The 14,335-nt window shown below is 42.0% G+C and overlaps 1 protein-coding gene across 3 annotated transcripts in view; it reads left to right on the top strand.

The window, feature by feature from the left end:
- The window catches only part of ATF6 (activating transcription factor 6), an 81,812-nt gene that overhangs the window by 23,456 nt on the left and 44,021 nt on the right, over positions 1 to 14,335 (top strand). For 2 of the 3 annotated variants that reach the window (XM_071751305.1, XM_071751304.1), the window contains exons 10-14: positions 759 to 902; positions 2,731 to 2,850; positions 3,740 to 3,842; positions 4,969 to 5,033; positions 8,709 to 8,823. In XM_071751305.1, coding sequence (XP_071607406.1) covers positions 759 to 902; positions 2,731 to 2,850; positions 3,740 to 3,842; positions 4,969 to 5,033; positions 8,709 to 8,823 — 547 coding nt within the window. The remainder of the gene's footprint in view (positions 1 to 758; positions 903 to 2,730; positions 2,851 to 3,739; positions 3,843 to 4,968; positions 5,034 to 8,708; positions 8,824 to 14,335) is intronic. The other variant, XM_071751306.1, reaches the window with a different exon arrangement.

Genomic DNA, 14,335 nt, shown 5'->3' with positions numbered 1-14,335 from the left:
CCAGTTGTTGCTGTTCCTACTACCAGTTGTAAAGCTCAAGTCAGGTGGGGAGGTGTTTCTAGATGAACCTCTGCAGGAGATGCTTGTCCTTTGTCCCAGCTGATGAAAGGATTGGTCTCAAGTCATGCTTTTCCCTTCACCTCAGTTTGAGGTGTGTAAGGAGAAATATTTTTTTTATCTCCTGTGTCCTATACCCACTTGGCAAGGAAAGGTCTTTAGGAATGAGAAGTCAAAGGACATTGGTACCTAAATGGCCTCTCCTGTCTGTTACCTGAAGATGGAGCCCTGTTTACAGACAAACTCTGCAAGTGACCCCTTGTGGGAGAAATGAAGAGGAAGCAATGATACAACAGAACAATGACATCTTCTATTCAGAGGGTAGAAAAAAACCCCCAAAACTCCCCAAGTAACTAGAAGGTGGGAGCAGGGCAGGATTTCAGCTTGCAGGGGGTTTTAGATTGATTTCAGTTTCATTAGGTGAAGCTTGTGGGGGAACATGAAAGTCAGCATCAAAATCCTTCAAACAATTAAAACTGGTGAACAGATTTGCTTTTCTTGCTGCTAATGCTTTGAATGACAGAAATACAATGACAAAAATAACCCTGTTTTTACACTAGATGTGATGTGAACTGTATCCATGTAACATTGCAACAGCCAGAAACTTATCCCCCTGTCTATTCAACATCTTATGGCAAAGTGTTTTGAAGAGCCTTTATCTATGTGCTTTTTTTTTTTCCTATGCCTGGTCTGTTTTCCAGTATATTTGAAAAGGATCCCAATGGAGTTGATTCCACTGCGAGTTCCAGCCACAGGACCAGAAATCTTCTGGAATTCTCAGCTAGCCAGGAGCCCAGCACAGCTCAGAAAATACCTGATGCCATCATTCCCAAAAAGATTAACAGGTGAGGTGGAAATATTGAACATGTTTTCAGTGGCAGAGGGTAATGGTGCTTTTAGACCCAGCTGCCATTCCATTTGCTGACTTTTTTGGAGCTTTACTGCTCCAAAATGTTACTGCTGCTTTTATGGAACAACTTGGCTTACAAACACTCTTTTATTTTTGTAGTATTTAAGAAAATTTACCAGGCTGCTTTTCAAAAGAATATCATGTTTTATCTCCAGAATTACCTGATACTTCCAAAGTGTGCATGTGGTTAGTTTTGCTGTATGGTGTTAGGGAGAGAGGTGGAAGAAAGCATTTAAACAAGTGTATGGCATGGAGATTTTCAGCACCTTCTTCAATTTTTCATCTGATTTTTTTTCATTATCTTTTTTTTCAGCTTGCATAGTTATGATATTTGCCACATTACCTTTCTCTTCTCATTTTTTAAGCTGGAGTATTTATTTTCTTAGTTGTTCAAGAGAAGATTTGGGAAGTTCACAATTAAGGTCATACCCTGAACTTTGCACTGTACTTTTTTAGTAATCTCTGAGTCCATCCTCATGCTTACCAATTATTCAATTATCTCCTTGCTTTCAAGCTTCCTAGATCTCTAGCATTCAGTGCATAAATTAACATGTAATTATCTCCAAATTGCAGTCTGGTTAATCAGGCTCACATTTTCCCTTTACAACATTTAATTTATCAGATTGTCTCTTTCCAGTGGTGTGTTTTGGCTGGTTGAACAAAGCACAGATGTACAGGAAGCCCTCATGTATTTTGCCATGCAGAAAGAAGGCAATAAATCAGGAATATTTTAAGGCTGCAGCCATGGTCAGGGTTTGTGTCCCTGTGGCAAGTTTCAGCCCATGACTTATGCCATGTGGAGTGGTCTTAGGGGGATATTCCAGTGCCTGGACCTCCTCCTTTTATTTTTTACTATTTCACCCTGTTTTTTTTTTTTTTGGCCAGCAGTGGGCTCTTTGCTATGTATTTTGCTTTTATCAGTTCTAGGAACCTGCTTTTATCAGTTCTAGGTGCAGTAAACAGGAGAAGCAAGGAATGTGAATCAGGCTTTCAGCAGCTCTTATGGGTCATTTTTCAGAAAGAAGGTTTAGGAGCTATGAATTTATTTCAAAACCAAAAGGGTTAAGACTGTTAACTGATAACCCTACCAAGAGAGGAACTTACAAGTATTTGGTGATAAGTAGTTAACCCCTCAGGAGGTAGAGGTAACCTGGAAAGAGGAATATGAGGCTTTGCTTTGTTGCTGAGAGTGCTGTGGGTTTTTGTCTTGAAATGTGTGGGTTTTTTTCACTTTTATCAAAGCCAGGCTGACTTCTGGAGACTGTTGGCAACATAAATCCTCTCAGCTGTAACACAGTTTGTGGCTGCTCCATTGTCATTTAGTTTATGGTCTCTACGTCTGCATGGTTTTAGCTGGGAATAAATTCAGTATTTCTGTAGGAAATTTTGCATGGCTCTGGAATGAAAGGGAGAGTTTCCTCTGCAGAGATCTCATACTTTACATATTATGGGAAATATTTTACAGGCTTCATTTTCTTCCAGTATCTGGCCCGTTTGGCAAGAGGTCTGACATCTGCTAATGTTCAACTGTCTGAGTGCTCCCAGACATCTTGGGGGAACTGCCTGAGACCTTTGGATGCTGGATAGGAATTGTTACTCACCTGTTCCAGCTGTCCCATGGGATGAGCTCCAACCTTTAGGGCTTTGCTGATGGGAGTGCTTATTCTCTGGGTTCGGCCAAAGGTTCACGAAAAACTTCTTTTAAAAGAATTGCTTGATGGGTTGGGTTGGTTTTTATTATTTTTTTTTTTTTTTTCCCCCAGGTATGATGGTTCTGTGTCTGACAACAAAGCCCTGATGATAGTCTCAGAAGAACCTCTGCTGTATATCTCACCACCCCCACCACCCTGCCAGCCCCTAATCAATCGGACAGAGTCACTCAGGTGAGCAAAGGGCTTTTTCTGAGCATTTAAACTTTTAGGAGGAGTTGAGATATAAATTGTGTATTGGGTGAGCACCACTGGACAGTCAGCTCTGACTGATGACACTCTCCTTCTGTAGCATTCACCCAGCATGAGAGCAGTGCCTTGAAGTGTCACACTGTCCAGGAGGAGACAGGAGGTTGACTTTGTTACCTTTTGGTGGTTTTAGTAATGATTTGCACTCACTTCTCACACTGGTCCAGTTAGCAATAACCAAATAACAATTTTCTGGTTGCCTGGGAGCTTCTGATGACTCCAAAGAGACATCAGTTCATATAATGCCCATAATATGGAAATGAAGTCTGGCTAAAAGCCTATTATTCTATCTGAAGTACCCAAAAGCTGGTCTGCTGTTTTAGCTTACAGTAGAAGCAGACTTAACCTGACATAGGAGTGCATTATTCACTGTTAGAATCTAACACCTAGCTCCACTTTTTCCAAAAATGAGTGTGTCACTAGCCTTATCCCCCATTCTGCTTTGTCAATTCTTTCTCTCAGATTTATTTACTGGATTTTAGCCTTCTGGACCAATATTTTGTCTTAACTGATTAGCTTTTGATTTTTAAATTACAGTCGTCCTTCCAGTAATTTCAGAATTACTGTTCATTTGGCAAAAGAAAGCACTGTAATACTTTATATTCCCAGTAATTTTCAGGTATTTCCTTATGTATCCCCTCATAGATTTAATCTTGCTGTTACATTTCTTACTTTGGTGTTAAAAATAAGGTTATTTTAAAAGAGTAGGAAGCTGCACTGTCTTTCTAGTGGTTAGTTAGACTGTCTTCTTCTAAAATTAAGAAATCCTGCCAGTATTCTTTGAAACACCTGCTAATTCTGTGGGGTTTTCTAGGCTGAATCATGAACTTCGAGGATGGGTTCATAGACATGAGGTGGAAAGAACAAGATCAAGAAGATTCTCAAACCACCAACAGCAGAAGGCCCGGGTTATGCAGGTAGGCAGCTTTATCCCAGTGCATCAACATAATGACAAGATAATTTCAGAGAACACAACCAAATATTCTCTCTCACTTGTCTGCACTTGTCATTACAGACAGAAGTAGCAACAGTGCCTGTAATTAGTGTTCCCAGCATTATAAATGCTGGGTTTGGTGGATTATTATGTTGTCAGAGTTCTTCCATTCCTGCTCTTGGGCTCAGGCTAAAGGTTTTTCCATTTTTTAGCAGCCATCAGAATAAGTTGAGTGTTTTCTAAAACTGTTTGCATGACTTCTCTGTAAGGCTGTGTGAGGATAAGGATGAACACTTGGTTAACAGAAATAACCTGCAGCACATTCATCTGGCTCATGGCTAAGAGGCACAACTGGTGCAGAATTTTGCTAGAGGGACATGTTTCTCACAAGACTGCAGAGTTGAGATTTGGGCTCCTTTTTTCTATTTTAAAAAAATCCTTCAGGGGCTGCTCTACCTTTGCTCCTCCATGTGCTGTAGGGAAATCTCTGCTCGGGCCCCTTCTCCCCCTCCATCCTCACTGACCTTGGTGTCTTTGTTCTGGCATTGCTCTCATCTCCTCCTCTGCTCTGCAGGTCTTTGTTTTATTATTTTTGCAGTTTTGTTTCCCCTTTCTTGAATATGTTGCAGAGACACATTCAGCTTCCCATATTTGCTCAGCTTTGGGCCAGGATTGGAACCAGGGGAGCATCTCCCTGGAGTCACCCCTATGCCCACCCCCTGCTTCCAAAACACCCCTGTACTACCACAAGACAGCTACAAATTAGATGTGACCTCAGAATAATTCTGCAAATCTGACATCATTGGGAGTTAATTCTGTGCTTGGATGACACAGTATGTGCAGCAGCCTCCCTTCTTTGTCTCTGAACCTATGACTTCAAATTTGGCAGGATTGAAACACTTCATTTTCCATGTTTCCAGCTTAATTGGTGTCCATTTCACTTATTTCAGCAGTGGGAAGTGTCCATTTATTGGCACTGTTCAGCCTCTGCACCCTGTTATCTGCTCCCTCTCTGCTGCAGATGTTCATAGAGTTTTCTGTAGTGCCAAACCAAGGAAATATTTACTCTTTCCACTTTGTGTCATCTTTTTACTTTCCCACTTTTTCAGAGCTCCCTCAGTGAGAAGACAGATTCCCAGCTAATGGCCATGCCTTACACAGACACCAGCCTCAGGTAAGGCAGAACAACTGCTTTGTCATTTTTTTTTTTACTTAATAATCTAGTTTTTCACCAACAGCTGTTAGAAAAGGCCTCTTTTCACCTTGTTTTCAGGATTTAGGCCAGATGCTAACTACATTTATTGGCCTAATTTCATTCCTTAGCAAATAACTCCTTCCATTGATCCAAACTACATTTAAAGAAACCCTGGTATCACAGCTGCATTTTGCATGACTCTGTACTAATGAATTTTAAGAAATTACTTAACATTTACTTCACTCTGCAGAGTCCCTTTCTAAACAGATTTGAAGCTTTAGTGAGTAAAAAAGGGGGGATTGTTTAGAGGAACATCATGAGATGGTTCAAAGAGTCTGGTAAGAGAGGTTTATCTTATTATGTTCAAGATTATACCTATTACCAAATTATTTTGACAAATTTAAAGAATCCAAAATCATTGGATTTCCATGGTTTATCTTCTGATTTTCACTGTTGATTAGGACATAATAACCCAGAGTTTCCTGATTCTTTCTCTCCCCTCCATCCTGTGTGTCTGTACAGTCTCTCCTCCCTTGAGACAGGAAGAACTGGAGAGAAAAGCTTAAAAAAATTCAAGTTCTTTCTCCTGAGTTCTCTGTGACAGTGTTTAAAATATTCTCTGCCTTGAAGTGACAAAGAGGAGTAAGCAGAATGGAGAAAGGAGTACAAAGTGGAGTTCTTGTTGGAGTTCACCTGAAACGTTGCCATTGGAAGTCCAACAGCTGTGGTTTCTGTTTCCATTGCTGCTTTAAAAGCAAGAAAAAAACCCAGTAAGCTGCAGGTTTATGGAAACTTCCCATTATGTTATGGAAACCAAGCTGCCAAATTTGATGTCTTGAGTGATTAACAAAAAAAAAGCTTTTTTAGTTCTCCAGGTACATGAAGGAGGTTTGTTTCAACTAAAGACTGGCTGAACAAGCCTCGTGGCACAAGGCAGTTTAATACACATGCCTGCATTGCTCTTAAAAAAAAAAAAAAAAGTAAGTCTGGATTATTATAAACAGTCTGCAACATCATGCAGCTCTGTATGGAATAATCTGAAGTGCTCAGAAAGAAGTCAGATTTTTTTTTTTTTTTTTTTTGTCAGATGAATGATGTTGAAATGAGCAGGACCAGTGAGTCATGGCAGCTGCATGCTGTGGCTGTCCTGGAACTGCTAAGATCATAGAACAGACTTGCAGTTCCTCCCAGAGCCATGAAATCCATGAAATCATTGAATCACAGGGGAGTTTATGTTGTAAAGGACCTCTGGAGACTTCTTGTCCAACCTCCTACTCAAAGGAGGTTTAGCTTCAGGCTTGCTCTCTGTCAGAAAAGCCTTTCTCCATTTGTACCCTGCATCAGAAAGATGAGGATTGCAGTGAGAACCCACTTAGCCTCCTCTTCTCCAAGCTGAACAATCCCACACCCCTAAAAAAACCCCAAATCAAACCACTTTAGCTCTCCTGATAGGTATTGATGGTGTAGTGAGCCCTGAAGATTGATGTGAGTGGCTTTTTAATTTTTAATACTAATCCTGTGACTGGAAATTGACCTCTACCTTCTAGAACACCCTTGTTGGTGACCTGAGTCCATAACAAGAAGAATATTATAATAGGGTTTAGATTTATCTTTGTGTCATTGATGAGACTGACATTGTCTTGTGGGTCCTGGATTCTAAAACAAAATTAATCAACTGAAAAGTATTGCAGTGAATTAAAAGCAGAGTGGAAAGGTCAAAATCAAGAACATCATCTACCCCCTCCCCAGCTCTCAAGTTTTTTTTCTTTCTTCAGAGGTAATTTTGGTGAGGGTTTCTGCAAGTGTATTTAGGGCTTCAGATACCAAATTTGAATTCCAGAATTGTTTTTGTTTCTGAGTTTTGCAGTGTCAATACTGTGGTCCTTGATGCATAAAGTCTACAGCCTCATTCCTTCTTAAAAAAGCAATGTGGAGTGTCCTAGAGCTCTGTGGTGGTGAAGTGAGTGCCCTTTGAGATTTTAATGTACACAATTGAATATAATGCTTTCTTGTCATGTGTTGCTGGACCAACTGATGGCTTTGCACCTTTTTCCTGATCTTAAATTCCTCCCTTTTGTGGAGGAGTCCCTGCTGGGTACTCTGAAACCCCCAAAGGTAAAGAGCAGTGGATTAGAGGCATCACTTGGAATTTGAGACTGGTGATTGTTCCATGGACCCAGGAGAGGTTTGCAAAAGCCCAGTGGTTTCCAAGTGCTTTGGAAGCCCTGTTTCCCAGGGCTGTATTTAGAATTTTGGAAAAGCTGTTTTTTAGGTCTAGCTCCATCTTCTTGAGCGTGGGCGAGCAAACCAAGCTGTGGGCCCTGTTGTAGTGTTCAGGCTGTGTTTTGCTGAGCAGTGTGTGGGTGTCAGGCCTTTTATCACAATAAATCTTCAATGCTGAATCTCAGGGGTGGCTTGGGGGGGGCCTTCGTGTTTTAGGAATGAGTAATCAAGCTCCAATTAGCTCCCATCTTTGTTTTCCGTGCAGGATGGGATTTGATTCCTCACTTGGATACTAAAGAATCCTATTAAAGATTGAATATTACCTTCTACTAAAGAATTTGCCCAGGGTAGAGCTGCCTGCTCCTTATCCCAAAGGATTTACATCCCCAGTCCTGGTAGAGGGCAACTGGTTTGGCAGCTGGAGCCCTGCAATTGCAGCAGGACTGTATTAGCAGTGAGAGAGGAGCTAATAATTAGTTAATTAGGAGTTAATGATTAGTCTATTAGTACTGCTGCTCAAGAAAATCACCTGCCTATAGGTTTGTGCCTTGTTTGGGATGCAGAATAATGTGTATTACACCAAGATAATCTCAGTCTGCCACCACAGGATCAGCAGAAAGTTTTGAGGCAGCCTGATCAGTGGTTTTGCTGCAGATACTGCAGACAGGATGCTACTAAATTGGGGTAGTACTACAATGATTTTCCAATTTAACTAAATATGTTATTTTTGAGTGGGATTGGGGAAATATACATGGTGGTCTGTGCTGGGAATTTCTCACCTTTCCAAGATGAACAGCTGATAAGTCCCATGGTTGTGTGACTTGCCAGTGTTCTTGCTTAGAGTGTTTTTTTCCTCATGTCTGATATATGTAAGATGAGAACTGTGAAAAAGGTAAGCTGTAATTATGTGGATATCTTATTTGGGTTCCACTGTCTGAATTCAAAGAGCAAATCTTTGAATTGGCCAAAAAGATGGAAAAAAATAAAATTGGGTGGCTGAGAGTGAAGGTGGTGGTGTCACTTGACAGTAAGTGAAAAGCTCTGTGCTTAACTTTGCACTTCCTTCAATTTGAGTGGTTTGGATCCTCAGCTGCAAAAAAACCCAGAAAAAATAATAAAAGATTTTGGTTTGGTTTGGTGTTTTTGTTTTTTTTTTTTATCAGAATGACATTTCCTGCTAAAATATATTTTCAGAAGTCATCATGCCAGCTTCTAAAGCACAAATAAAATCAAGCCTGGAAAAGTTTCTTGCTGCAAGCCTTTAAAACACTTTGAACTTTAAAGAAATACTCAGTAGTTACACTTTCTTCATGCTCCTCTCACTGGATGAAGAGCTGCTGTTCTTTTGAAAAGCTGATCTTTAAAGTCATTGACTCACTGAAGTGAACCTTCTTCTCCCCAATAATTACCTTTCCCCCTTCTTTATTTCAGCAAGAACCCAGGGAATGAACTGCAGGTGTATTATGCCTCTCCAAGGAGCTATCAAGATTTTTTGGAAGCCATTAGAAGAAGGGAAGATACATTTTATGTTGTGTCATTTCGCAGGGTAAGTGAAGTGGTTGTTCAGTCCTGGCCTTTTAGCTGTGTCCATGAGGCTGTTTCTAACTCTGTCTGTTTCTTAATACAAAAGGTGACCAATTTTTTTTTAAAAGCTCAATTTATCCTTTATACCAATATGGCCAGATTGTGATCCCTCCAAAGTAAGCCCATCACTGGTAGGAATGGAAAGAGCTTTGCAGAAAACATTTAGTGCTAGGGTAAGACAGGACAGAATGCCATGAGCTCAGTGCTTAAACACATGGTAGCACTCCAATAATCAGAATATTTAACTGGATATTTATTTAATAGGTGTATAAACCTTTTTTTTTTTTTTTTTTTTGCTTCTGAGTGTAGGAATAAGTGTACCTGCTGCACAAATTATTTCTGCTAGCTTAACAGTGTTTCTGTTTTCCCCCAAAACACTTGCATTTTCAGTTTTATGTGCATGTTGCAGCTGTACAGAGCTGCCTGGAGTGGCACAATTTTTCTGCTGTTTTGTGACTTGTGATTTGAGACAGATGAGCAAATTCTCTCTGTGCTGGGTTGCAGTGTAGACTTGGCTGCAGCTTTGTCAGGCACATCCTCACATCTGCAGCACACTTGGTGACAGCAAAAATTGCTTTAAAATGGAATCCCAGGTCTTTGATGGCACTTGCTGTCCTGCAAGTCTGAGTGGTGTTGAAACTACAGTGGGGAGAAGCTGCTTGGGATCTGGTGGTGGAAATGATCAAGGGAAACATTGGTTGAAACACCAAGCAAAGGCTGGCAGAGTTTATTCCCCTCCCTCCCTTTTGTAGAGGTCTTGATGAGTGCTTTAGACCTGTCTAGAATGTAGATTTGGCCATGGTCTGAATCTGGGGTCTTCACTTGCTAAGCCTCCTGTTTTGCAGCTGTAATGCAGATTATTCTGTGCATGCTCACTCCCAACTACATTTTTTTTTGGTACTGTTTTTCCAAAATGAGGGTCTGCAAATGTGTGTTAAAACACCTTTCTTTTCATAGCAGACTTGAGCCACACTCTGAGGATCCCTAATCATACCCTTTGAATTATTTCACTACTTTTTCAGCTGTCACTTGCACTTGAATAAAAGGAATAAGATTAGGAGCTTTGTTATGGAAGAGGGTTACAGAGGGAATCACAGGAAAAATTCACTTTTATCATTTGGTGACCTACATTAACCAGAAGAGCTAAGCCTCCTGTTTTGCAGCTGTAATACAGATTATTCTGTGCATGCTCACTCCCAACTACATTTTTTTTTTTAGGATCCAGCAGCTTTAATTTGTTTCCTCACCAGAGTGGCTTGACAAAGATCCCAAGATAATGGGAGATCAGTAGTTACCACCACAACAGCTCATCCAGCTGCAACCAGTTCTGTGTATGAGCACACAGAGGACTACAACTAGTTTTAGAGTTTGTGTTGTCATAATTCTACCCATCTGCAGATGCCATATGTACATAGGTGATGCATCCCTATTTGACCTCATCTGCAGTATCTTTCTTAATTTGTGAGATACCTGTCTTTAGAAAAGCTTCAGGCAGAGGTGCTTCTGTTAGGATGAGTGTTTTATGCTGAGTAGAAATATGAGGTTGGTTTCCAGTCTTGGGATTACTGGGTTGTGTCACAAGGCTGGAATTTTGTTATTAAACACTTGGCATGTTCTGCTGTTCTTTCAGCTAGCAACACAAATAGAGCTGGAACCAGGCTCCACATATCCTGGTGATGAGTAGAAGGGAGGGGAGAATTGATTATAAAGTTTTTTTGCTGGAAACTCAGAACCAAGAGCAGGATAGTGTTGGTCTCATTCTTCACTGGTGGCTGTTGCTCTAATCCACCTGAGTGCACATCATGGTACACAGGTCCAGTTCACACTTGAGGACCAATAACCTGGGGGTTGTCAGCTCTTTCTCATCTTGCAGAGCTGATTTTGGGAACAGCAAGTGTGGCCCTGGATCCCCACAGCTTGGCTCTGCTCTGTTGCAAGGAGAGGTGCAAATGCACCATTGATAAAGTCTACTTGGGGCAAAGCTGTTGGTGTTTCTTTTTTATGAATGAAATGTCCTGAAATCGAAGGCAATTGGTTGCATTACCTCATTTTAACAGGGCAAACCTGATGTAGTAACAAGCTCTGCCCTGAGGCACTTGTAAGCTCCTTCCTTGGGTTCTTTTGTCAGTGCAGAATAAAGGAGTCCTCTGCAGAGCCTGGAGGTGCCATCAGCAGGGCCCCAGCCCTTTCACCTTCCCCTGAAGACTGCTGACTTTTTTCTGTGGACCACAATTCCCTTTTCATTGATGACAAGGAGCTGAGAGAGGACTGATTTCCTTCCCAGGGCTGTGGGAGAGTTCACTTCTTTGTTGCTTGTTCTCCTGTCCAAGTGAGAAGACATAGAATCATAGAATCCTAGAATCCTAGGGGTTGGAAGGGACCTGGAAAGATCATCTAGTCCAACCCCCCCTGCCAGAGCAGGGCCCCCTAGAGTACATCCCCTAGGAACGTGTCCAGGTGGGGTTTGAATGTCTCCAGTGAAGGAGACTCCACAACCCCCCTGGGCAGCCTGTTCCAGGGCTCTGTCACCCTTACAGTAAAAAAATTTTTTCTGATATTCAACTTGAACCTCCTATGCTCCAATTTACACCCATTACCCCTTGTCCTATCACTGGTCACCACTGAGAAAAGCCTAACTCCATCTCCCTGACACTCACCCCTTACATATTTGAAAACATTGATGAGGTCACCCCTCAGTCTCCTTTTCTCCAAACTAAAGAGACCCAGCTCCCTCAGCCTTTCCTCATAAGGGAGATGTTCCACTCCCTTAATCATCTCAGTAGCTCTGCGCTGGACTCTTTCAAGCACTTCCCTGTCCTTCTTGAACTGAGGGGCCCAGAACTGGACACAATACTCCAGGTGTGGCCTCACCAATGCAGAATAGAGGGGGAGGAGAACCTCTCTTGACCTACTAACCACACCCTTTCTAATGCACCCCAGGATGCCATTGGCCTTCTTGGCCACAAGGGCACATTGCTGGCTCATGGGCATCTTCTTGTCTACCAGGACCCCCAGGTCTCTTTCACCTACACTGCTCTCCAGCAGCTCAGCCCCCAACCTATACTGGGACATCGTGTTGTTCTTCCCCAAATGCAAAACTCTACACTTCCCCTTGTTGAATTTCATCATGTTTCTCCCTGCCCAACTCTCCAGCCTGTCTAAGTCTCTCTGAATGGCAGCACAGCCTTCTGGTGTGTCAGCCACTCCTCCCAGCTTAGTGTCATCAGCAAACTTGCTGAGGGTACATTCTATACCCTCATCCAAGTCGTTGATGAAGATATTGAACAACACCGGTCCCAGTACCGACCCCTGAGGGACTCCACTGGTCACACACCTCCAACCAGATTCTGCCCCATTGACTACAACTCTCTGACTCCTTCCTTTCAACCAGTTCCTGACCCACCTCACTACCTGATCACCAAACCCATACTTGATGTTCTCCTTTCTGGTCTTTTGCCCAAGTACTTAATAAACTGGTAACATCCATACACAAATGAACAGGAATAATCCAGTTGTGAGTCCCAAGGAGTGAATGGTTCTTGTATTGGTCCTGTTGTGGGAAGCAGGACTATGGATCTCTAGAGATTCCTCCTTCCATCTGATGTCTCTGGGATTCTCTTCCCACATGCTTGCTGCTCTGTTTCTTGTGTCACATAACTCAGCATCTCTCCTGGGTGTGTGGGCTGAAATGGGTTTTGTGTGTTTTCTGCATGTTCTCATGCACATCTCAGAAGCTGTGCCTTGTGTTCCTTGGGTTTTCTAGAAAATGAAGTCTGCTAGGGCTGCCCATGCCTCTCCTGTAGTGGGGCTCAGCCAGGACTTCTGAAGATGCAAAAGCAAAGCTCTCATTTGCTGTGTCATATTCTGGTGATGCTTGGTACCTGTAAGAGTGAATTTCTCATTATCTCATCAGCTTTGTTTTCTTTCTTTGCCTTAGAAGGCTTGAATGTTGGCATATTTACAGTTAAGTTTGATTTTTCTTTTTTTTTTTTTGAGGAGGAGAAAGGGAAATAAAGTAGTGTTTGGATTGACTGAGTCCATACAAGAAGCTGGGCTTTCACTCTGGGAGTCTAGATAAATTAATTTTCTGCAGCTGCCAGGGGAATCTGTAATGCTGTATTTAAACAAGAAGAAATATGTAAATTACAGTGAGTAAGGAGTTCCTGAACTGCAGCAGTCTTGTCTCCCCTCTCTGCCAGGCCCCAGCAGCCAACATCCCTTGTCAGCAGGGCTCATTACCATTTATTTCTGGAGATGTTAATTTGTTAATTTTATATTTTCTTCCTTCTTTTAGGAAGCCATTCTTTTCAGTGGTCATCTAGCATTGCAGAAACCTGACAGTGTAACAAAATCTGCATTCCCAGTACTATATAATTCACACTTGAACTCTTTGCTGTCCCCAAGTGCTCCAGCCCTCAGAAGCTGTGTCTGTGCAGTCTGCCTCTAAGTTGGGCTGTTCTGGGATCATTCTCAGAGCTGAGGAGTCTGTGCAGTGAGTACTCTGTGTTTCTTTGCAAAGGGGAGCTCTGAAAAGCTTCTTGAAAAGCTTGAGCTCTGCTGAAGCACTTTGGAGTCTCCAGTTGGCACTGAACCTTCCTTCCCGTTTTCCCTGGTCTGAGGGATGGAACTGAGCATCTGTTGCTCTGCCAACTCCTTTGGATTCTGCTTTTGAACATCTCTGACACCAAAACTGCTTCATCTCTTCTAAAACCCTGTGGGGCAGGGCTGCAAAATTCAAGATAGTTGCTGTAAGGTGCTCTGTCAGTGCTGTTGGAGGGCTCCTGGGAGCCTCTCAGCCAACCATTTCCCTGTCAGACCTCACATCTGGAGTATTCAGACCTTGAGGTTGTGTGTTCAATTACTTGAGGAGGTAGCTTGATTGGAAAGGTAATTAAGAATATCTGTGGAGAAAACCAATCCATTCCACTGCAGGCTGAGCTGCAAGTGGAACTCCTGATCATTCCAGTCTGTGTGCTTAACATCAGAGTCCCAGCAGCTTGCAGTGATGAAGCAGTAGATTTTCCCCATCCTGTCAGTTCTGTCAGTTCACCTTTTGAACATCTTTGCAGGTTTATTAAAGACTCTGACATTTTTTTAGGGTCTGATTTGCTTGGGAAACTTAGAAGGCTACTACATTTCCTCCCAGTACTTTATTTGTTTCAAAGGCAAATGTCTCCTGCTGGCCAAGTTTGCCAGTTATGTTTAATGTAGCACAAATAAAATAACTTGCAGTAAAAAAATAAATACTAGAAGGTGATTCTGGTTATTATTTGTTAGAGTGAGAGTGGTGCTGGCCCTGTGGGAATCAATGTCAAAGCCTTTACCAACTTTAACAGGACCAGAATTTCCCTTTGTAAATTTTTGCTTCAGTGCCATGGACTTAAACCCCAGAGCTTCAGGAAAAGTTATTATTACTGATGGGAATTTCTGATCCTACAAACCTACATCTGCAATATGCATTTAAGGATTTTTCT

The sequence above is a fragment of the Heliangelus exortis genome, chromosome 8 (genome assembly GCF_036169615.1).
Source record: "Heliangelus exortis chromosome 8, bHelExo1.hap1, whole genome shotgun sequence".
Classification (NCBI taxonomy): Eukaryota; Metazoa; Chordata; class Aves; order Apodiformes; family Trochilidae; genus Heliangelus; species Heliangelus exortis.
Note: the sequence above shows the minus strand (reverse complement) of the source record. Positions and strands in the feature narration are given on the sequence as shown.